The 23,615-nt window shown below is 34.0% G+C and overlaps 5 protein-coding genes across 5 annotated transcripts; 2 read left to right on the plus strand and 3 right to left on the minus strand.

The window, feature by feature from the left end:
• The first annotated feature begins 4,528 nt into the window (after positions 1-4,528).
• Positions 4,529-4,774, plus strand: LOC9301862 (EMBRYO SURROUNDING FACTOR 1-like protein 11). The gene has a single exon (XM_021027691.1). The coding sequence runs from the start codon at positions 4,537-4,539 to the stop codon at positions 4,720-4,722; it is 186 nt and encodes a 61-aa protein (XP_020883350.1). The 5' UTR covers positions 4,529-4,536; the 3' UTR covers positions 4,723-4,774.
• An 858-nt stretch (positions 4,775-5,632) lies between these two features.
• Positions 5,633-5,965, plus strand: LOC9300133 (EMBRYO SURROUNDING FACTOR 1-like protein 11). Its single transcript, XM_002864011.2, has 2 exons — positions 5,633-5,699; positions 5,781-5,965. The coding sequence occupies exons 1-2, from the start codon at positions 5,633-5,635 to the stop codon at positions 5,963-5,965; spliced, it is 252 nt and encodes an 83-aa protein (XP_002864057.1).
• Positions 5,966-6,199: 234 nt separating this feature from the next.
• Positions 6,200-9,397, minus strand: LOC9300134. Its single transcript, XM_002865742.2, has 7 exons — positions 8,620-9,397; positions 8,055-8,222; positions 7,795-7,893; positions 7,409-7,528; positions 7,179-7,316; positions 6,750-7,085; positions 6,200-6,640 (listed from the first exon to the last, which is right to left on the minus strand). The coding sequence occupies exons 1-7, from the start codon at positions 9,295-9,297 to the stop codon at positions 6,413-6,415; spliced, it is 1,767 nt and encodes a 588-aa protein (XP_002865788.1). The 5' UTR covers positions 9,298-9,397; the 3' UTR covers positions 6,200-6,412.
• Positions 9,398-18,982: 9,585 nt separating this feature from the next.
• LOC9300135 lies at positions 18,983-20,249 on the minus strand. Its single transcript, XM_002865743.2, has one exon. It carries the CDS (start codon positions 20,206-20,208, stop codon positions 19,339-19,341), a length of 870 nt encoding a protein of 289 aa, XP_002865789.1. The 5' UTR covers positions 20,209-20,249; the 3' UTR covers positions 18,983-19,338.
• Positions 20,250-20,280: 31 nt separating this feature from the next.
• Positions 20,281-20,784, minus strand: LOC110227668. The gene is given in 3 exon segments (XM_021022774.1): positions 20,281-20,361; positions 20,363-20,394; positions 20,397-20,784. Coding segments are annotated over 3 exon segments (195 nt in total). The 5' UTR covers positions 20,479-20,784.
• Positions 20,785-23,615: the final 2,831 nt, after the last annotated feature.

Genomic DNA, 23,615 nt, shown 5'->3' on the forward strand with positions numbered 1-23,615 from the left:
TCACAATGATTTGGCTTCTATTTAGATAATTACCCAAGATTTATTAGACTATTTACAGAATTTGCCATTAGTCTCATACATCCATATATCCCATTAATAATTAAAAACATACACTTTTTGTTTATCTTATATTACTATATTTTTATATTTATATATTTCTTTATATACATTTATATAAATTTTCTTTAGTGGATGGGTAAACAATCTTTTTATTTATATTTATATTTATGTTTATATTTAAATGATAAAATATATATTTGGTTCAAGAATCTCGAATTCAAAACTACAAAATCTTTACATCTTTCATAAATTTTTTACTTAAATAAATAAGATAATTTCCTTTCTATATATGTTACGAATGCTTAAAATCCTATTTTTTGGAGGAGTTCTAACTTTTCGAAGAAAAACATTATAACCACATTTGTATATAAACCAAAATCTGGCCACATTATAACTATTTCGTAAATAATCCATTCATAATCTAAGAATCTTAGATTTGGAACACTACAAAATCTTAGCTTGGAAACTATCAAATCTCATCTTTGCTAAATTTTGGATTTCTTATACTTATTAAAAAAAAAAAAATTTCTTTTTATACTACAAAATCTTGAAATTTTTAAAACATACGGAAAGACATATTGCCATAAATGGTAACATTTCGTCAATACTTTTTTATCACGTTGAAGCTTTATTCAAAGTTTAAATATTTCACGGGTAAAACATATTCTTATATGAAATAGTCCCAAATTTGAATAAAACAAAAAAAAATTGTAACATGTTTCGTTTTACACAAACGGATCTTGGATCCCGGATAATAATTTTAATCATAATAATTTTACTTAAATCACTTCATCCCGCACATCGTGTGGGTTGTTATCTAGTCTTCTTTAATATACATAAGATGGATTTTTTTTTTTGTTGGTCAAACCGAATTTTAATTCAAAACCTTAGAAGTTAGCTATTATAACTGAATTCAAAGCTATTTAGCAAGAGAATCTGCCAAACAATATAATTACCAGTGCTAGTAGTTTTTTTTTTGTTTCCTTGGCTAAGATCACTTCATTGGCGTTCCAAAAGAAAAAAAAAACCATTCCAAACCAGCGTCTAATGAAGACATATAATCATAATTAATTACAAGAGAATATAATAGTAGTAATGATAAGATAAATCAGAGGAATTGATAATTGATTTGAATGTTGCTCTTTCCTTTTACATGTAGATGTATATATTGATAGATACCTTTTAAAAAATGCTTCTTTTTGGCTATTTTCATTTTTGCACTCTTTTAATTTTTAATGACCATTTTACTCTTATTTGAGTCAACAAAATGAAGAAGTGAAATTTTTCCGTCAAAATTTTTTGGCGAAAAAATTATCCCATTATTTTTGGCGGGAAACGTGATCCCATAATGTTTTGCAGAAAATGGATAAACAAGGGTTTATAAACGATTTTAAAAAGATTTACATTTTAAAGATTTAAAAGAGTTTTTAAAGGTTTTAAAATGATTTACAAAAAAATTTAAAGGATTTTATAAGGATTTTAAATGATTTACAAGGGGTTTTAAAGGATTTAAAAGGGTTTTAAAAGAATTTTATAATGGTCTTAAAAGGATTTACAAGAATTTTTAAAGGATTTTATAAGAGTTTATAAAAGATTTACAAAAGGTTTTTAGAGATTTACAAGGGTTTTTAAAGGATTTAATAAAAGTTTTAAAATGATTTAAAAAATGATTTAAAGGATTTACAATAGTTTTTAATGGTTTTAAAAGGATTAACAAGGGATTTTGAGAGGTTTTAAAAGGATTTACAAGGGGTTTTCAAAAAATTACAAAGATTTTTAAAAGATTTACAAGAGTTTTAAAATAGTAAAAATATAACATAAAAATAAAAGATTTACAAGAGTTTTTGATAAAACTTTTGTGATTAGTAAAAATAAAAGTTATACCATTTGTAGTGCTTTATTTTTGTTCACCGATCAAAGCCAACAGTTTTATATATTTAAAAAAATGTTAAGTTGTGTATAATTTGGTTATAGGTACCTTAAAATGGGGGATAAATAGAGAGAGGATAATTAGAGGGAGGGAAGAAAAGACAAGCGAGACAGATCAACATATATACAGTAAAACTTCTATAAATTAATAATATTGGGACCATAAAATTTTATTAATTTAGAGAGGTATTAATTTATCGATAAATTAATAATTATGAATTTATAGAGAGATGTTACTAATTTTGTAATTTCTTAAAATATTTCTATCTAAAAATAAAAAAAATTTATAAGCAATATCTTTTTAAAACCAATTACAAGTAGAGAAGCAACTATTAAGTTTAAAAAACAACACACAAATTTTTCGAATAATAGAATCCCATTTCATTAAATATTTTACATATAATATTTTAAATATATATTATAGTAATTCATATATGACATATATAAATTTATATCATATATATATATATATTAAGTTAATATACATATATATATATATTGATAAATTTATACAATTATTAATTTATGATATAGATGGGACCATATGTTTACATGAGATTTTCAAAAAAATTATTATCTTATTAATTTATCGATTTATGTCATATTTTACATTGGTCCCGAGTCGAGACCGAAAAAATTTATTAATTTAGAGAGGTTATTAATTTATAGAGGTTTTACTATATATATATATATAGAACAAGTACCGATGAATTAAATTATGCAAAAATGCATTAATAGCCTTTCCTAAAAATATTAAAGAAGAGAGCTAAGGAGCTCAGTTTTGTTTCTCTCTCGAGAAGTCAGCCGCCGAGAAAAATTCTGGTTCTGTGGCAGGATCGCGGTGGCTCTCCTAGCACCGGATCCGGTCACATCGTCTCTGCTTTAGTTTAGCTTTTTGTTCTCAGTTTATTGCGGCTCTGATTGAAGAATAGAGAAGGCGAGATGGGTTTCTAGGTTGCGGTGGTTCGATTGCGATGGAGCTTTTGGCTTGAGGATGGGTTGTGTGGTGCTTTGGATTGGCGATTCCTCTCCTCGTCACGGCATGGACTTCAATTTTGTCTCTTCTCAAATCTGGTTTTCTCGAGAAAGAAATCGATTTTGTGGAGGGATAGCGATGGTTATCAAGGTTGTGATTAAGAGAGGCATGGTTCTCGAATCTGGAAATGGTGGCGGAAGATCTCTGCTTCAGGAGTTGGTGGTGTTGTCTTTGGGTTGTGGCTTTCTGCAGCGGGTGATAGGTTGTGGCTTTCTCGGCTTTTGGTTTCCGGTGGTTGCGAGGTGACAGAGGCTTTTTGTTTCTGGTCCTTGTCGGGTTTACGCTTATCTCGCTTTTCTCTTTTCGGATGTTAGTAGTTGTATGTTTGTGTTTGGCTTGTGGTAGTTGTTGTTGGTGGGTTTAGTTGGCTTTTGTCTTTGGACTAGTTGGGGTCATGGTTTTGCTCTCTGTTATCTCATGAAAGCTCCGGGGATTGGTCGTGTTTGGCTAGGTTTTGGATAGCTTTCATTTTATCCCTTCTCTGTTCGTTGAATCTTTTAAGTTTAATTTGTCTCTTTCCACCGCCTCTAGTTTAGGATAATAAGTAGGTTTTCTCTCGTGGTCTGTTCCTTGTCTGTTCTTGTAAGACTAACCTTTTGTGGGGATGCAAAGTTCTAGATTTAGACTTGTTCGGTAGAAGACTAGGTGGTTAGGATTAAGATTCGCGATTGTGGTTTTCTTTTCTCGGGATATTCGTTTTTAGTTGGGTTATTTCTTCGCGGTTTCCTCTATCCTTGGTTCTACTCCGTTTGCGGTTATAGGTCTTTTAGTCTGCGACTTTTGAGCTCTTAGTTCCGCGTCTATTGTTCTCGTCCGACTTTCCCGATGATTTCGAGAGCTTAACTTTTTGACTTTAGTCCTATCTTATGTTTCCCGTGTATCGGGCTTTAGCTTCCGGGGATATCTTTGTTTTCCGCCGGCTTTTGTATTTCAAAACCGTATTCCAAAAACGCATTCCACCCTTGTATCCGTCTTTTGTATTATATAATGAAAATCTTTCAGTGAAAAAAAAAATATATAGAACAAGTACCGATTTTTTCTTACCACTTTCGAAAACAGTGGTTTTGTCCAAATTGTAAACCTTTTGGGAATGTCTTACGAAAAAAAAAAGAAGAAGCTATATATATATATATAGTCATGCCAAATCAAACAACAAAACATTTCTTATTTCTTTGAGATAAGAATCACTACGATGTTATCATCACATTTCGCTATCTTTTGCATCATCATCGTATCATTGTTTGCTCTTCATGAATGTATGATGTGTCCAGATAGTTATGGGAAATTTATAAAAACAGGCAATTTTGATGAGAGAGATACGGAAACAGGCGTTACTATAGTGAAAGAGTGAAAAGTACCACAGTGCACACTTTTAATACCTTATTTTTAAATAACCCTATAGTTTTTTTTTTTTTTTTGATAATAAATAACTCTATAGTTAGTTATTCATCAACATATTTACCACAATTGTTTTAAGATATCTATTATTTTTCGTAGGTGAAATTGGAAACATGGAGGAGAATCTTAACGCAAGCAAAATAGTTATATATCTATCACCGTGTGTTCGAAAACGTTGTAGCTTTAGCTTATTCAAGAATTGTCATTGCTGCAGAGGGAAATATCCGTTTTGTTCAAAGAACATAAAAGTATGCGAGAAGGAGTGTCTAAGACTTAACCCACCTCCACCTAGGCCATAGATCTGGAAAACTTGCAAAAACGTTTTAAAAGAATTCATAAATCTGATTGTTTTCGTCCTTTTTGATAAATATATGAATTTTGTAGCCATATATGTGGCTTTCTTTTATCATAAGAAAAATATATATGTGATTCCAACAAATATGCCAATCATATTTAGCTCATAGTAACTTCTAGAGGTCTACGACAAAATTACAACAACTAGAAATACCTTAATTGTTACGGTTTCACACATTTTTCGCGCAATAAAAATAATATGAATATGTGGCTCCAACAATTACTATTCTCAAATTTTTGGTTGGTTAAAGAAAACATGAAATTTCTACGGTTTTTTGTTTTTCGTGTATTAGTTTGATTTTTAACTCGAGATTTTCCAATGAAAAACACATTTTTTAATTATTTTTCTCTGTACTTTACTAATTTGATAGATTCATGGACTCCATAATCAATTACTCTGTTAACTTTACATTGTATATCATAGCAGGCATTCTTAACATTTTTTTCTTTAAACAACTACGAACTATCTAATAACTAAATTAAAGATATTTTCTTACGTAAATGCTAAGGATATAAGTAAAACATAATATATATTTTTTATGTTAATAAATATATAAATAGGATGATTATTTTAAAGTAAGGATTTATTACATTTAATAAAAAAGACACATGCATGCAAAAGATCTAATAACTACAAGTATCAAATTTCGTTTTGTCATCTTCTTTTCTGTATTAGTATGATTTAATTAAACTAATTTTAGTCGACATTTGGTTGATTGATAATCAAACAAATCTAACAGGATTTATGAGATTAACATACGAGATATGGTTAATTACATACTTATTTACATATATATAGTCAAGCCTTACTAAATCAAACAACTAAACCTTTTTTTGCAAGAAGAATCACTACAAATGTCATCATCATCACATTTCGCTATCTTTTGCATCATCTTCGTTTCCTCTTTTGTCCTTCATGAATGTATGTTGTGTATACATATCCTCGTTGATCATCAACATATTTATCACTAATTAAAAATCAAAATTATACGATTTTTTGTAGGTGAAAACATGGTGGAGGATATTGACGCAAGCAAAATAGTTATATATAAGTCACCGTGTGTTCGAACACGTTGCAGCAGCTTTAGCTTCTTATGGAATTGTCATTGTTGCAGAGGAAAGTTTAAGAAAATAAAAGTATGCGAGGCAGAGTGTCTAAGACTTAACCCGCCGATAACTTCTTCATAGATCTTGAAAATTTGCAAAAGCGTTTAAAAAGAATTCATAAATCTGATTGTTTTCGTTCTTTTTGATATTAAAAACATGAATCTTGACAAATTCATGCACTCTATAATCATTTACTTTGTTAACTTGAAAAATTCATGGACTTCAAGCATTACTTTCTTAGCTTAACATGTACAGTGACTTTGCAATTGTGTCTCTGCTACGATTTTGCAGTTGTGAGCCAATAATAAAACCATATTTCTTAGGTCTCGATTTCATAGACATTGGCATTCAAAATATTGTAATAAATCTGTGCATAGTTGCCGTTAACTTAACGCTTAACTAGTCAGACGACTCCGACCTAAACAAAGAGACCACAATTAATCTGTACAGAGACATGTCTTTGACTCTTTGTGGTTCAAAGGACGATTACGAAAACACAGACCTATAACTGCTTGCGGTCACCAAGTCTTAGATCAATGAGCGGCTACATAGCACAAGACTTCCCGAACTGATTCTGTGCCTTAGCTTCCACGTTTCATTTAGAATATCGGAGCTGTTAGGTCGCTTCAGATACTCGGCTACATCTATCTTTAGTGTTTTTATGGGCTTCACAGGTTTTGTGACTGACTCATATGGGCTCCAGCTTCCTCTGCTACTTATGGTACCAATGCTCATCCCTTGCCCACTCGATGCATCCTATCCAAACACATTCGTTTCAGAGAATATACAAACCAGAATCTTTCTACGAGTCATCTATCTAATCAAGTGATAGTTTTAGACCCGTAAGGGCAAAAAGCATTGTTACCTGAGTTGTGTCCGACTCCCAGAGAAGAGATTTTGTATTTGGGGTGTGTGGCGACTTGTTAAGGCATGCCAATGCAGCAGCAGAAGTGTCGTCTGGAGTATCCCATTGCAACCATGGAAGCATAACACCGTCCATTTCAACAGGAATACTCTTCAGAGCAGTGGTGCCTTGAGAGCTTTGTGTTTTTATCATCCCAAAACTTGAACTACTTTCGCTCCTCTCATCCTCCAGTGATGAAAAGTCTGTGTCTTCTATGTTTGAAATGAATTCGTCAATGAATTGCTCTGCTTCATCTGCCAAACACATGGACATCCTGCTGCTCCGGTCCTTGCTCCTCTGTCAGAAAAAGAAAGAATTTTTTTTATCTTTTTCATGCAAAGAGCCAACCTGAAGAGGAACATATGCTGTTCTGAGAGTTGTAATACTCACCTTTCGCGTCCGCAACGGCTTCTCCTCAGCTTCAGAACTATTTTCAGTAAGTAACTCTTTCAAGTTCATAGAGAGCTCTCTACCACGCTCCTCCTCCAACATAATCTCAGCCAGCAAATCTCGCTTGCGCTCCTCAGACTGTCAATTCAAGGGGAAAAGAAGTGTTGTATATTTGGTCATTGATTCCTCAATGAAAGAAACTACCAAATAGATGCATATAGAAGTTGTACCTCCTGCAATTTTGTTGCATAACCATTCGTAAATGTGGAGACAGCACGGTGATCATCATGGGATTTCCGCTGGGAACCATATTCGGAGTTCCCCAAAGATTCTCTCTTCTTTGGTGTTGCCTGTTTAACATGTTCATTAAAGCAACAATAATACAACAATAAAAACAGTCATAGGATATTGTTAAATTTAGTCATCATATCTAATTAACCATTATAAAATCTTATTCATTCAGATTCTCTCAGTTTAAAGCAACATCCAGAAAGATCTATCCTTTTTATAGGACTAGAATGGTTTCAAGCAGAGAGTGAGCACTCATATATAAGTAAGTTAATGTAGTGCTGAGAAAAATAAATAAAAAATAATAGTTGGTTGAATACCCACAAACCTTATTTTGGGCATATACTGTTCGAATTATCCTCTCAGTTCCATGCTTGGTAGAGCTGGAATCCTTTCCTTCATCATCTGTGACTGCAGAAGACTGGCTCTGTAACATCCCAGACAATTTTTCCCCATCAGTAACAAAAACTATAACATTTCTAGCGTATGGAGTTAGACCAGAATATATCATACACAAAAAGATTAACCAACAAAACGATTTCTAAACAAGGATAGAATACCATAAAACCAAAGTATATTTAGACTTACAGAGTAGCCATCATGGTATTTGACTGGATTTTGACTAAAAGACCTCCTAAGACCTTGTCTATTATCTGAAGCCACAGATTTCTGAGAACCACTATTTTGACTCTTTCCACTTATGAAGCTTTTCACATCCCTTGAACTGCTTGAATACTGAACTTGATCTACATCACTCTGCAAATGTAAAATAATTCATGTCGATCACACTCCTCCAATATACAATACACTACCCAAATACAAATCACTACTCATTACCAACAAGCCAAATGCACACAACAATGAAAATGTTCATACACTGCTCTTACTGATTTAATTTAAGATGGTAAATGCTACAATTGTTTATATGATTCATAAAGTTGTAATTATGGTCCTGTTGCTACAAAGTTGTCTCATAATTGTAATGGATTTTGATAATTATAGCTTTCTACTAAAGTTCCAATTCTAACTAAAAAGGTAAATAGGTTCCTCATAAATTGCATCACATCACACCACTCAAGAGGGCCCAAGAGAAACTATATAATAAGAAAGATATCATCAAACAACAAAGTAAGCAATCACAAAAGTGTTTTACCTCCGAATTCTCAATCCGACGACGGACAACATAAATCGACCGTCCCCGCCTTGAATTCGCGATTTCACAATCTCCCCCAATTGCACCACCACCGTTCTCTGTCTTAACCTTCTCCCTCGGTTGTCTAGAAACCGACCTCCGCCGGCTCGAATTGTTGCTCACCGGATCTACCCTAACTGAACCACCACGATTATTACTTTCCGGCTGTCTAGACAACGACCTCCGCCGTCTCGAGCTTTCAGTATCAGCCCCCAACCTCCGTAAACCACCGTTACCACCAGAACAAACCCTAGAAACAGACCGTCCCCTCCTTAGAGAATTCTCCACCTCTCCTTCACCTCCGCCGCTACCACCACCAGACTTTCTTAAACCAGATCGTCCTCTTTCTCCGCTACTAATCTCACTCTCACCGGAAAACGATTCAAAAAACTCAACAGCTAAATCATCAAGACTAATTTCACCGAATCCAGAACCTCTCACGGTGTTAACAAACTTTCCCTTCCTCATCGGAGTCACTTCGATCTCTGGATCCGGCATGCGGTGAGAGAAACGGCTCAAACTCCGGTGTCTTCTCGAAGCAGACCTCCGTGTAGAGTAAGAAGAATCGTCGCCACTCTCTGAGGATTTGGCTAGCGACGTCGTTCGCTTCATCGTTGAATTGAAAGCAGAAGTCGCCATAATTGAGAAGGAAGGAGCTAGCTTCTACTGGAGGAGGAGGAGGAGCGGATGATTCGACATTTTGAAATGTTGAGCTGTTTGAGGAATCAATTGCATTATGATATGCTCCCAATTAATTCCATTTTGACTTAAATGCTTTTAATTTTTTTTTAAAACATTAATTCGTTTTTATTTTATTATATCAATTTTAAAAATCTTACTATATTTAAATGCGGAATATTTGGGATTCATCCGAAATTCTGACCTTACACTAAATTTATTTCCCAAATTAAATACTATTTACGTCTACATAGTTTTTTTTTTAAGTTTGGTAAGAGATTTGCTTATTTTAAAGTACTATATTGTGGGCAACATTAAGAAAAATAAATAATTAGGCTCACTAATGCGGAAGCATAGCTTGAGTAAAAGAATCAACTCAAAATGAAGATGAGTATATATGGTAGGAAATTGGTTACTTTGCTTGTGGCATGATTTATTTAGAGGACATTTTAAATTTATTTTGTCTTTTATGGGTCATCTACACTCTACAGTAGCTTATTGTTTTTGATCCCAAACAACCTCTTCTCCTATTTCTTTTCCAACAAAACAAAGCTTTTCAAAGTAATTTCTAAGAAATAGAAATCCAAATCGACAGACGAAAGAAAAGGTTTTTCATAATTCGAAACTTACTTGTATTGAGAGATTTATGATTAGATGGTCATCGAGTGAAGATTATGTGTTGATGGTGCAAAGAACAAGAGAACAATCAACATTATAACCAAACAACGTATATATATGTTTCTTTTCTTTTGATCATTTTGTTGGTCGTCGAAACTCTTTTATAAGTTTGATAAATTTTTGTATTTATATGTAGAGAAACATAAACTTATAAGGTTAGTGGGTTATGTCGTACGTCGACTTCCAAATCAGAGACTAAGAAAAATATTGATTTTGATTCATTAACAACGTTTCTTAGTAGACTTATAGGTGTATACACGTGTTGTCGTGTTTGGACGTAGAAGATGCTATTCTGACTCCTGAATTTCTTGTATGAAATCTGAATTGATCCAACTTCAATTTTCTCATTTATAGTATATAATATGTCTTGTTGAGAACACGTTGAAGTACGAAAAGACCAAAGATTATTTTATAGCGAAAGAAATAACGCTTTCACGTTGTCCTTTTCATTAGGATGCCGTTATGTTATGGAAGATTTTTATTTAATTAGTGCATTTTGCGCACGATTTAATTTTCATTTTTATGTAAACTTATAAAAAAAATCGATAAATGTTTTAAAAAAATCTTTTGATAAATGTTTCGAATTAGGTTTTGTTTAAGCTACTATTAAATCACACTTACAATTTCTCAAGCAAATTTAGTTTTCACGTATTTCCATGAGTCGTAATTCAGTGCATGAAAGAGATTTATTCATGATATTGATTCATGTTGTTAATCAGCGGAATACAATTGTCATTGTTTAATTTCACTTATAAACCCTCGTACGTCACTTGTAGACCAATTTATCTTATTTTGGCTACTAAACAAAATGTATTTGGGGGATGTGCCTTTAGTCAAGTGGTTAAGTCCACTTGACTCCGCCTTCCCCACCGGAGTTTGACTCCACTAAATCGCGTTACCCCACGTAGTAGGGATTGACTATGGATCGGGCCTTGTCGATCCAAAGATGTCAAAAAAAAAAAAAAAAATGTATTTGGAATTTGTTTCTGTTGTTCTGCATAAATTAAAGGGTACTGTTCTCTTTTACAATGGTGACAAGAACTAAAACAAGAAAGTGTGTATTTGTCTATTGAAGAATTCCTTGGGATTTCTCATTTATGTTGAATGATCAAGTTGCAGATAAGAAAAAGAGATAATTAGCTCAAAAGTATAAATCTGGACTTAAATTAGTTTTTGGTAAAATCTTGTCGGAGTTTAAAACAATAGCAACATTAGCCCATCATCTTTCCGTTTTTAGCCTCACGCGTTAAAAGAAACGCAACAATTTTTTTTGTTTCTTCCGAGACAAATATGCGTGTATATGTATATTTGCCAAACATCTATTGTTCTATTGTGGATATCCACATATCTACTTAGATCCATAGATCTACTTAGATTCACATCTCTAATTTATAAATTTGTATTTTGATGTGCATCTTTTTTTTGTAGACATCTATTTATTCTCTTTATTTTCACTTAATGTTGATACATATCTTACTGTTCAATTTTTTTTTCAAGTAAAGATTTGAGTTTAGATATTCAACTTCCCCTGTAGATCTATATTTATTCATGTATATTTTGTGAAGCATCTATTGTTTGTTTTAGATATCCACAGATCTACTTAGACCTACTTAGATATGTATCTATTCATGTATATATGTCAAGCATCTGTTGTTCTATTTTAGATATCCACAGATCTACTTAGACAATTTGCAGGTTTGTATTAAATAGAAGTCGCCTCCTTCATGTATATTTGCCAAGCATCTGTTGTTCTATTGTAGATATCCACAGATCTACTTAGACAATCTGCATGTTTGTATTAAATAGAAGTCGCCTCCTTCATGTATATTTGCCAAACATCTATTGTTCTATTGTAGATATCCACAGATCTACTTAGACAGTCTGCAGGTTTGCATTAAATAGACGTCGCCTCCTTTCTTCTGTTGCCGCGTAACTGTCACGTCCCGCTCAGAGATGTCGCTTCGTCCTTTTTGCCAAAAAAGTCAACAATGTTATCCCACTCGCATGGATACGTAAGCTACTGGTTTTTTCGTTATTATTGCAAATGAGAAGGCGAGAAGTGAAGCTGATTTTCTGTTACTTGGAGACAAGACAGCCATTTACCTCTGCGCTAATTTGCCTCTCTGTTTTTACCTCTGAGCTAACTCACCCTAAGAAAAAAGGGTTCACATTTATTCAAGTCTTATATGTTATAAGAATTTGGGTTAACATGTATTAAACCAAGTCTTACATTTTATATTGAGAAGACAAGGAACTTTATTTAATATGGGATCTTAGATTCATTGGTGTTTCAAACCGAACTTATTAACGAATCTAAGATTTTAATACTAGCACAAACCGAACTATAAACTGTACTAGTTTTTTTCTTTTTTACTTTTTTTTTTTTGGCATATGCAGAGTGCATTGATACAAATGATTTCATATCATTTTGATCTCACCGATTTTTTAGAATCATACAAATTTTTAAAATATACAAATTTAAAACTAACATCTTGAGGGGATGTGCTTTTAGTCAAGTGGTTAAGTCCATTTGACTTCATCTTCCCCACCGGAGTTCGACTCCACTAAGTCACGTTACCCCGTGTAGTAGGGATTGGTAATGGATCGGGTTTTGTCGATCCAAAGATGTCAAAAAAAAAAAACTAACATCTTCAACCAGAATCTACTGTTGTTTTAACTATTAAGTTGTGTTCCAAAAGTGAATTGAAAGTGAATAAAAAGTTTTTTTTTCATTTTATTATCATTAGAATTAATTTATTTTTCACTTACATGTTATAACATCAATTGAAATTATTTAAATTTGTTGATGGTCTAACTCTAATGCGTCAATTGTTTCCCAACAACAACCTCCACAGTTATTTTTTCACCTTACAAAATAGTCATTCTATAACTCTCAACCACCATACAGTAAAACGTCTATAAATTAATTCGATAAATTAATAAATATAATAAAATAATAAATTATGCCGATCCGAATCGGCTCAATATAAAAATTAACAAAGTTCAATAAGATAGTTAGATAATAAAATTTTCAAAATTATTTTATAAACTATGGTCACAACTCCCAATAACATCATAAATATCAAAAAACTAAATAGATAATGTATGGTTTTAGTGTTTTATAAATTATAAGTATTGATTTTCGTTAGAATTTGTCTCGAACTCATTATATCAAACAATTCTTTTATCTCTAACTCTAATTATGTCAAACAATTATTATGTTATGTTTTTTAATTATCATGTTGTTGTATCATTTATAACTTCGTAATAAAATTAGCCATAAATTTATGTAAATTTCCAACTTCTTAGTATGCATCATTTTCATTTCAATAGTTTATACACTTTTAAAATACGATAGTTGAAGTTATCAATCGTAAACTTAAATTTATGTATATCGTTTCTAGAAATGAATTCAACTATAATCTTTATGATTTCTTGTCAAATGAGTTTTTTAAAAAATTTCAATTTATACTCTTGGCGGACATAGACGAGAGGTGGGGCACATGTACTATACTCATTTTCTCAATTATTTTTTTCATTTTCTCAACTACCATATGTATTAAATTTAACAAATTTTCTCAAATGTATTTGGTTATGCCCTATACTTGTGCTTTAGGTTTCGGATCGGATTTGCTTCGGATGGAATAATTCAGGTACGAGAGTTTATCATCCATTCAAGGTTTATGACTATTCGGTTTGGGTAGATATCGGGTTCGGATCGGTAAGAAATTTTTTATTTAAAAAAAAAACTAAAAATTGTTTGATTTTAGTTAAATTTGGTTAAATTTTGCAAACAATTGTACAATTTTGACAAATATAACTAATATTTTTAGATATATAAATTATTATTGACATTTTTGTTAATTTGATATTTTTGGTTATAAAATTATAACTAAATATAACTAAGATTTTCTAAATATATAATTTTATTTCTCGTTTTCGGGTATAATATTTGTTTTTTTGGTTTTGTTTGGGTAATTCTGGTAGAAACATTTCGAATTTGTTCAGAATTTGTTCAAATTTTCATCATGGCTTCTCTTCTTTGTTCCTACTTTCTTTCACCCCCAGCCGTCAGTTTGAAGAAAGTGGTAGTGAAACCCTTGAAGAACTCCAACTTTTTTGCATCTTTCATCGAGGGAATATCTTCAAACCTCTACATTCCAGCAGAAGCTGTCAAATACAAACATTGGGTGGACTTGGCTCAAAACTCCTTGCGTGATCTTGCAACTTCCTTTGATGCACAAATCGATGATGAAAAGATGGAGAAGAATTAAAAGCTGCTACTTTGATGTCTTAGCTCCATCGTCTCAAACTGCTCAGATCTTTGTCTTAGAGAAAGCTTTAGTGTTTATGGTAGGGTAAACAAGTGTTGAAGGAGATCCCACTCTTTGATGTTTCGAAGAAGAATATCAAATCAGAAAAATCCATCCCAAAATAGAGATCCCTTGTGATGTTTCCTCCTCCTTACAAGCAACATCACATCCCAATTTTGTACAAAGGGAAATCTCTCAAGAAGAGCTTGCCACACTCTATGCATCTTTCACTAATTCAACCTTCACCAACAAAGCTCAATTCCAACAAAATTTTTGGGATGATTGGTCCACCTATCTTGGTGAGACAAGTCTTGTCAAAGCCTTGGAGGACTTTGACTTCTCCCCAATCTATGGATGGGTCTTACTAGAGAAGGAGAAGAAGAACAAACTTAGCATTAATGTAAGTATTCTTTTCTCATTCTTACTTGGATAGTTGCAAACTTGCAATAGGCTAGTGAGATAGTTCATGGACTGAATCCTCCACTGTGATATTTTGGTGTTAAACGTTGGTTAGCTTGTTTGTGAAGTTAGCTTTTGTGTGAAGGTTTTATTTCACCAATCTTCTGTTTTGTTATACACCATGTCTTGACCAGACTCTTGAGACTCTTTTGACTTATGTGAGCAAGTTTGATGTGCCCCATCTTTGTCTCCTCTTTTGGTCCCTGTTCAATTCTTGTACAAGCTGTTACTGCTTTCCCCTTTAGCATGTATAGTGTCTCAACTCTTTCAGCCTTCATCAGTGTTATGCATCCCTTTAAAGATCTTTAAAATCCCATTCTTGGATTTAAACCAGCATCCTTGTTCTCAAGTGTTCCTAAGGATATGAGATTCTTTGACATGCATGGAACATACATGATATTAGTCAACAAGACTATTGTTCTATCTTCATTCAAAATTCTCACACTTCCAATCCCTTGAACCTGTGAAGTAGTGTCATTAGCCATCGACACATTTCCAGATTCTGAAACTACCAAGTCTTCAAACCATTCTTTTCTTGAGCTCATATGAGAAATACAACCTATGTCACAAATCCATTCTTTAGAACTTTCTTTACTTGCTTGAGCACCAACTTCTGAAACCTTGAACACAAACCCACCAGAAACAGTATTTTGCGCTGATGATTCTTCATATCTTTCCACTGACTTCTCCCTTGACTTGTTCTTGTTCTTTAGGAAGCACACTTTCTTGACATGTCCCTTTTGTCCACATCTCCAACATGAACCTTTCTTCTCTCTTGACTCAGATCTAACCTTTTCTTTTCCCTTAGCTTGTTCTTCTCTGTAGTCTGACCTTTCTCTTTCCCTTATAGATAAACATGTCTCTTATTCCTCTGTTTGTCTCTTATTCCTCAACCCGGAGCTCTGATACCATATCCCTAGTTGAGGATAAGCAATGACTTCTCCGCACATAAGCTGCATTGTGGGAGGAAGTATGATTTCCTTCGTTGAATGAAGTTCTGCAGGGCTGATGAGACCTTTGGAAGTGGGAGTTGTGGATGCCGGAATCCGCAATACAAATTTCGAGATATGTATCGGGTCGTCTAGCTTAGATGATTTGAATACTAATCGTCAAAAAGAAAGCCAAGAAGTAAAGTATATATCTCTGTTTATTGCTCCAAAAAAGTCTCCCCCTTTACAATGATTTCTAACCCCTATTTATAATTACATTGTCGAAATCCGTTATCACCAATCTAGCCGCGAATCACGCCCTCATTATTTATTTCTGTTTCAAATCTTCTTAAATCCGCGACTTCCGTATGTCCCGCACTTGATTTACTTCGCAGATTCCGACGTTACATTCGAGTCGGGTTTAAACCTAATGGGCTTTCCACCTCATTGCATGGACCAGTTTTACGGCCCACTTTACTTCCCAGATCCTAACATTTCCGAGCCAGATCCGAATTGCGGGATCCGACACCAACAGGAGTCAGACTCAGACCTCACCGAGCTCTCCTGGTAGATCTAGGCGGAGACCTGCGGTTGTCTTTGCTAGACTTTTCCCTCGTGTTGATGTACCTATGAGAGTCCCTGATACGATTAGAGTAATCAGAAAGGTGGTTGTTACTCTCTCGTGTCTCAGATCTCCCACCTTCACCATACCCTCTTCTGTAATCTCTACCTACTCCACGAGGGGCTTCCTCTCTCCTATGCGGCAAATGAGTCTTCTTTTCCTCATGCCTCCGCTTATCTTCTACAATGAGATGGGAGTCACGATCCTATTTTACTCCAGAGGGTCTATCCTCCTTACTTCCTGAACTTGTCTTCAGGGGACAAGCTTTCTCTTCATGGGATAGAGAAAAGCAAAAGAAACAGTTTTTTTTCTAGTTTCTCATACTCAAGATGCATTGTTGTTACTTCACCTGTAGGAAGGCGAATTGGAATCTTCATCTCCAAAGGCTCTAGACCATTAATATTCACTCTAATTCTTCCTTCTGACAGGTCCTTGTCAATAATCGATCCTAGATCTTTTTCTACTTTTTTTCAGAGTTAGATCCGTGCAGTGGTGCATTGGGATATCATGAATCTTTACCCAAAAGGGAATGAAAGCAGGAAAGAACTCTGAGACAATCGGTTTCCAATGCTGAAGGATGAACATCCACTTCTTGAAGTGGTAAGGGGCTCGTTTTAGAACCAGTTGGATATCAGCTTCTAACTCAACCCTGAAGAAGAAGCGTTCAGGACCCAGCTCTCTGCCCGTAACTCTGTTCTCTAGGTTCCAGTACTGAATCATATACTCTACCAGTGCTCTGGGACGTTGGATTTGAGCGTTTGTGACTCTACCTATGAGAGTAAGCTTGCTTTCCTCAATAAGAGCCGAGTTGTCACTCTCTGGGATTCGAAGAGGCGAGCGTCGCTTAGTTCTGTTTCCACCAGGAGGAGCCACCCATTTTGCTTTTTTTTTCTCTTGAGAACCGAAGCGCCATGTTGAGGACTTGAGATATGAGCTATTACTAACACAGGTTAGCTAGAAGGCCGGAACAAGTTGTAGGGACAATGAAGAAGACAAAAACCCTCAACCTGAGGTAAAAACAGAGGAGAGCTTTAACAAGAGAGCTCCACTCAAACTGCATCAACACCAGGCTTAAAGTCTGCACTAGGGCAGTAAACAAGGGCACCAAGACCCCGCACCTGTGAAGTAACAACTACTGTAGACCAACACTGCAACTATCCATAAGGATAGCGAGTTTGGAGCAGTGAAACTACAGAGAAAAAGCACACCGGAAGTCATACCTTCTTGAACGCAGCAAACTGAGTTTCCTCCGACTTAGTAACATGAGGACAAGACACCGGGGAAGAAACCAGAGGCAAAAAAGGTCGGGATTTGCCTTGAAAGTGGTCAGAAAAGGGGAAACACAAAAAAACTTTCCTAAAATAGTGTAGAAAAGTAGATGAGATCTGCTTTTTCAAAATCAGTTAACTTCTTTTAGCTCCTCGAACTTCATGCCTGAGAGAGAAAAAACTGATTAGGTAAGTTGTTAATGTTTTCTTGTAGGGAACGAAATTACAGGAGAAAGGGTTTGGGATCGATCGGTGTTCAAAGAGGTCAAGATCCTAGTACGCCCCAGTTATCCACTTCATGGAGAAGGCAGACTATGGCCTCCTGCTAGATCCTAGCGACAATTGGTTTTATACATATATAACTATGATAAAAATAAAATGAGAGATTCATCATATGTGTAATAATATTTTCAACCTTATAAACTTATTCCTAAAATCATAATAGGAATGTGGTTGGAAACCAATAAACAAATCGTTTTCTGTATCTATCACCGACGGCTTCAACCTCAAAAACTATATGTGCATATGTAAGATGATATCAAACGCCCAACTTACTTGCCTAGAAATTTGTCAAATTCCTTGCGTAAGAGCTTTGGTGAAAATGTCATCCAATTGGTCATGTGTGACATGATGAATTGTACCTACGAGAGTCTCATAACGATGGAAATAATAGTTGAATTACTATAGTCTATAGGACAGTTCTAAGTTTTAACTAGTCGTAGAACCAGAGCCGGCCCTAGCCACAAGCATGTGAAGCATCTGCTTGTGGCCTTCAGAATATATAGTTGTAACTCGGCCCCAATTATGAAAACTTTATTAGTTCAGGTGGTAATAACTGAGAGATTTAATCCCTTTTAAATCCTAGCATCACGGGTTCGACTCATACTTCCTTCCTTTTATCTCGTCTGTTATTTTTTTTTCAAAAAAAAATTTTTACAGGCCCAAAAATTATAGCGCCGGCTCTGCGTAGAACGTAGTCTGATTTATGCAAAGTTTTTCCAAATGTAAGATTCATATCGATTTGGCCCGGCCTTTTTTTATGTTTCAAGTTATGATGTACCGCCCATTTATCAGAACTCTTTACCGGCGGATTTTCCGATTTGAGCCGGCCCTTTTTGTAACTGTGTTTCACCGACAGGCCCAATGGCCAAAGCCCATTTAGGTTGAATAAAAGGATGCATATCGATTGTCCTAGGTGTGGAATCTCACTCAACTTATGATCCTACGAACTATCTTTCAGAAGTTTAAAAATATTATTGGAACTTAGTTTCAAGACGTTCTAATGAAACTTTCCGTTATTAGTAATTAATAAGTAGTCTAATTTTTTACTTCACCAAATTTATTTAACAAGTTTTCCTGAATTATTTGAAGGTTCACTTTCATAAGAGTTGGCCAAACTCTTAATACATGCATTAATTGTGTGATTAAAACATAAGACTCCTCACCTAAGTACTAATTCCATAAGCCCACAAAGTACGAGACAATAAAAAAGAAAGATACCCAAGTGGACTAACCAAGATTTCATACAAAACCCAAAAAAAGAAAAAGGGTAATACACCAAACACTACAAATTAAAACAGAACATAAAATCAAAATGTTAAAAGCTACAAAATTGCGAAATATGTATGCACACTCATAAAGTTGTAAGTCCAAAGATCTCTAACTTGCTTGTCGCTATTAAATATCATCATGTCATCAATCTAACATCATCTCTAATCCACCGGCCCAAAACCTCACCGTCCGAGACAAAGAGCAGCATCAACATCAAGCCGCCAAGCAAAGCCACCGTCACTCATCCTCCAAACATCACAGAACGAAGTAATCGAACTCACCTCCTTATCACGACACGTGTACTGCAATCTCATTCTACACGTAAAAGTCCGGTACGTTACCAAAGGCCTCTCCTTCATCACTAACCACACACTCATCTTACCACACTGCTCATGATCTTTCCCAACCACCAATTCCCGGTACGACCGGTTCGTCCAAATGACTCTCCCTAAACCGTCCGATATAAAACCGGGACACGTGTCTCTCTCTAAATTCATCTTAATCTCATCGTCCGTACACCCTAACTCATACTCTCCCTCCATCAATCTCTCCGTTACACACTCCACCGTCAACACCGACGACACAACCGTTTCCGTCATTAACTCCGTCTGATAACGTCTGTTAGAGTTAAGCCACAACGACGCCGCACCTAGCTCCGGCACCGCCACAGCCTTCAACGGCGACTCTTTCTTCTCAGGAGTCTCCGGGAGAAGAGGCAACGTCACGATCTCTCCACCGACACCAGATCCGTTCTTCGTCTCTTCGTTTCTCTGTCGTCTGCTGTTACCGTTACTATTAACGGATCCGCTACTGCTACTGTTATTCTCCTTTGAATATTTTCTCTTACCTCTCCGTGATTTCGACGAAACGTTCGTTAACGCCGATCCATTTTTCTCCGTCGGTGAAGCAGAAGATCCACCGGAATCAGGTCTCGGTGCAATCGGACGGTACCGGAGCATAATCCGATCAACCTTTGACATATCATTTCCACCACCACCACCACCACCACCACCACCGTACCTCGCAATACAACAACCTCCCCGGAAATTCATGTTTTGTCTAACAAACAAGTTTGTTTTGTTGGAGAAGAAGTGTTTGGTGTGTATATAAAGAAAACAAACTTGTTACGTCGACACGTTTGGAGAAAACTTTGCCACGTGCGAGACCAAACGATGAACAGCGCAACGACGTGATTGGACGAAAGATTAGAGACGTGGCGTTTTGTTTGAATCCGACATGAGACTCGAAGTACGAGGGAAGTGGTGACCAATGAGAGAGCGAGGAGTGGCTATTAGGTGCGGTGCGATTAAAGGTAGCCACATAAGGCTGCGACTTTGGAGTTACGTGTAACAGAACGCGAGGGTTTTGGTTTTAAGATGAGAGGACACATGGCGTGATCTTGTTTGCTGTTTTGTACGTTCAAAAGTTTTGAGATTTTTTTTTTTAAGTTTGGTTTCTATTATTAGCATGTAGGATGAGGACGATTGTGACACGTGAAGAGTAAGGCTGTGACACGAATCTCCTTTGGATGTGGATGGTTGCATTTATTTCCAGAAGAAGATACTTTTTGCATGCATATAATTGGTGGAGAGTATAAATATAATATAATCACACTTTAGAAATATCTACTACGAAATTTCCGGATTTCGCTAAATTACAAAATAATAAACCGCATGAAAATTTAGTATCTAAGTATTCGTTTGACAAAAAAAAGTACAGCTATGAATATCAATTAAGTAGATAATAGTTGAGAAGAGAAGATAAGAAAAAAACAATCATGTGTTGTTTAATAGACATCTTATATTCTTATCTAATTAATTTTCAATCATTATTATTTCAGTACGATTCAATAGTTTATAGTTGTCCACATAACCTATTTATTAGGGGTGTGCACGGAACGGATATCCGGGTTTTTAATGGTATTTGTTATTCGATTCGTTTTTTCCGAATACTAAGTTTTCCGATTCGTATTTGCTTTGTTAGTGACCGGATATCCGGCTGTTCGAATATCCGTTAAAATCCAAACTATTTGCCGGATATTCGATCCGTTAAGTATTTGTTTAAAATTAAACAAAAAAAATTTAATAAAAAAAATCTAATCCAAAAATTGTAAAATTTTATTAAAAATAGTAATATTTTATCAAAAATATATATATTTCTCCTTTAATTGTTCAAACTAGTAGTTCAAATAATTAATTTAGAGATTAAAAATTATAAAATGCTTACAAAAATAATAAAATTATAATTTATATATGTAATAATCTATATATATGTATGTATTCCGGAGCGAATCGGATATCCGTTAATTTGAATTATAGTATTTGATATTTGATCCGATTTTTACAAATATCTATTTTTAATATTTGATTTGCTTCAAAAAGTTACGGATATCCGGATTTTTCAAATCGAATCGAATCAAATAACGGATCGAAGCGAATCTAACGGATATTTTGCCCAGCCAGTATTTATAATCCAACTCAATATAAATTCTAGAAGAAGATACCTTTAGCATGTATATAATTGGTGGAAAATATAATATTAGTATAAAATATGCATTAGAACTATCTACTATTTTTTCAATGTTCCGGATTTCACTAAGTTACAAGACTGTAAAACCGCATAAAAGTTTATAGACCATAAATGTAGAACATGGTGCAGAATGGAAATGTTATAACCGGCCGTTGTTAAATTTTACATTCAAGACTAGGATCGGACCCGCGGTCCACCGCGGGAGAATATTAGTTTACATACATTGCGTTTAATATTGTGTATGTTTTTAGTAGAACGAATCGTGTGGTATACTTATAAATATTCATAATAACGAATTGTAGAGAAAATGTAAAATTGTTTATAAATATACCCATCGTATTAATTATGATTTACAAAATAGAATTTTGTGTTTTAAAATTCTAAATTAGACGATTCATGGGAATTAGAGCAGTCAAAATAGGTCAAAAACCGCGGGTCGAGCCCACATCATCTCACTATGGGGCAGATTTGGGAAAATATATTAAACCCGCAAATAAGCGGGCCACATGGATTAATTCGCAGTGGGTCATAGGTTTAATCGGTTTTCATCCGCGGGTTGGCGGATCAGCCCGCATATTAGTATTTATTGATAAAATTATAACTTATTCAACATGTGATAATTTAAACAAACTTTTAATAGTATTTTGATTTATTTATTTATTTTAGTAGTATTTTAAATTTTGGTTACTTTAAAATTATTTAAACAAAATCCATGGACAATCCCGCAAATCCGCATACATTCGCGGGACGGGTTTGTAGTTCATATATGCTAGCCGCGGGTCGTGCGGACCGACTAACTACAAGTCAAAATATTTTTTGTCTATCGCAAAACGGACTTAACGGGACGAATCAACTCGCTTTGATAGTTCTAATGGGAATATTATTTAGTCATACAATAAAATGAAGTTTGGACATAGTAATAATAGAATATGTATCTTATTTGTTAGATGAGAGATTGAAAGATGAAGTATAATGATTAAAAATTAATTATTATTTTTCATGATTCACAAAATTTAATAAATACTTATCATCTTGTTGAATAATTCTAAAATCATATTCAATAAATCTTTATAAATTGAAAATTAAACTTCTTTGGTAAGCTATAGGTATGAAAATATCATAATTTCGATTTAATCTAATTAAATTAAAATTAGTTACATGGATTTCATATCTATTTAATTTACACGACCAAAATAAAAATATCTATTTAATTTACACGATCAAAATAAAAATATCAATTTAATTTATAAAACATATGGGTTATTTGTGATAAATTTTCTAGAAATCTTTAGAAGCAAGTGAAATATCTTTCAATTAATGATAATTGGCTAAAATGAGCGAAATTAATGACAAAAACGTTGATTGTTATGGAATTAGTCCCAAAAATATATGAACAAATTTATCATACGTAATTAATGTATAATATTGTTTGGAATATGCTTTTATTATTAGTTACCATAAGTACAATCAGATTTTGTTTGATTTCCATAAATATTTGATTTTATTTCGATTTTTCATTATTAATTCGAATTTATATTCCAAAAAAATTTCAAAGATCCGATTTCAGAATTTCGGGTCAATTTTCTGATTCTAACCCGACCCATTTTCATTTGTACTTCTCTTTTAATAATATAGAGATAATTATTTATTTTGTGTAATTATTGATTAAAATAATAAAATGAGTAATTACTATTATGATGGTCCAAATTCTAACAGAGAAATTATGAATTGCATGTCATATAAATGCATAAAATAGGTTGTGGTTAAACAATTGCAATGTGGTCATAAGTTTATTTTTAATTCAAAATTTCTTAAGGAAAATTTGTAAAACATAAGAAAATGTTACCGCCTATTTATAGAAGAATTTGTTTGATAATTATTAAACCAACAATTTTTCTTTTAATTACTTTATATTTTACGAAGATTCACT

This window comes from Arabidopsis lyrata (assembly GCF_000004255.2).
Source record: "Arabidopsis lyrata subsp. lyrata unplaced genomic scaffold ARALYscaffold_8, whole genome shotgun sequence".
NCBI lineage: Eukaryota > Viridiplantae > Streptophyta > Magnoliopsida > Brassicales > Brassicaceae > Arabidopsis > Arabidopsis lyrata.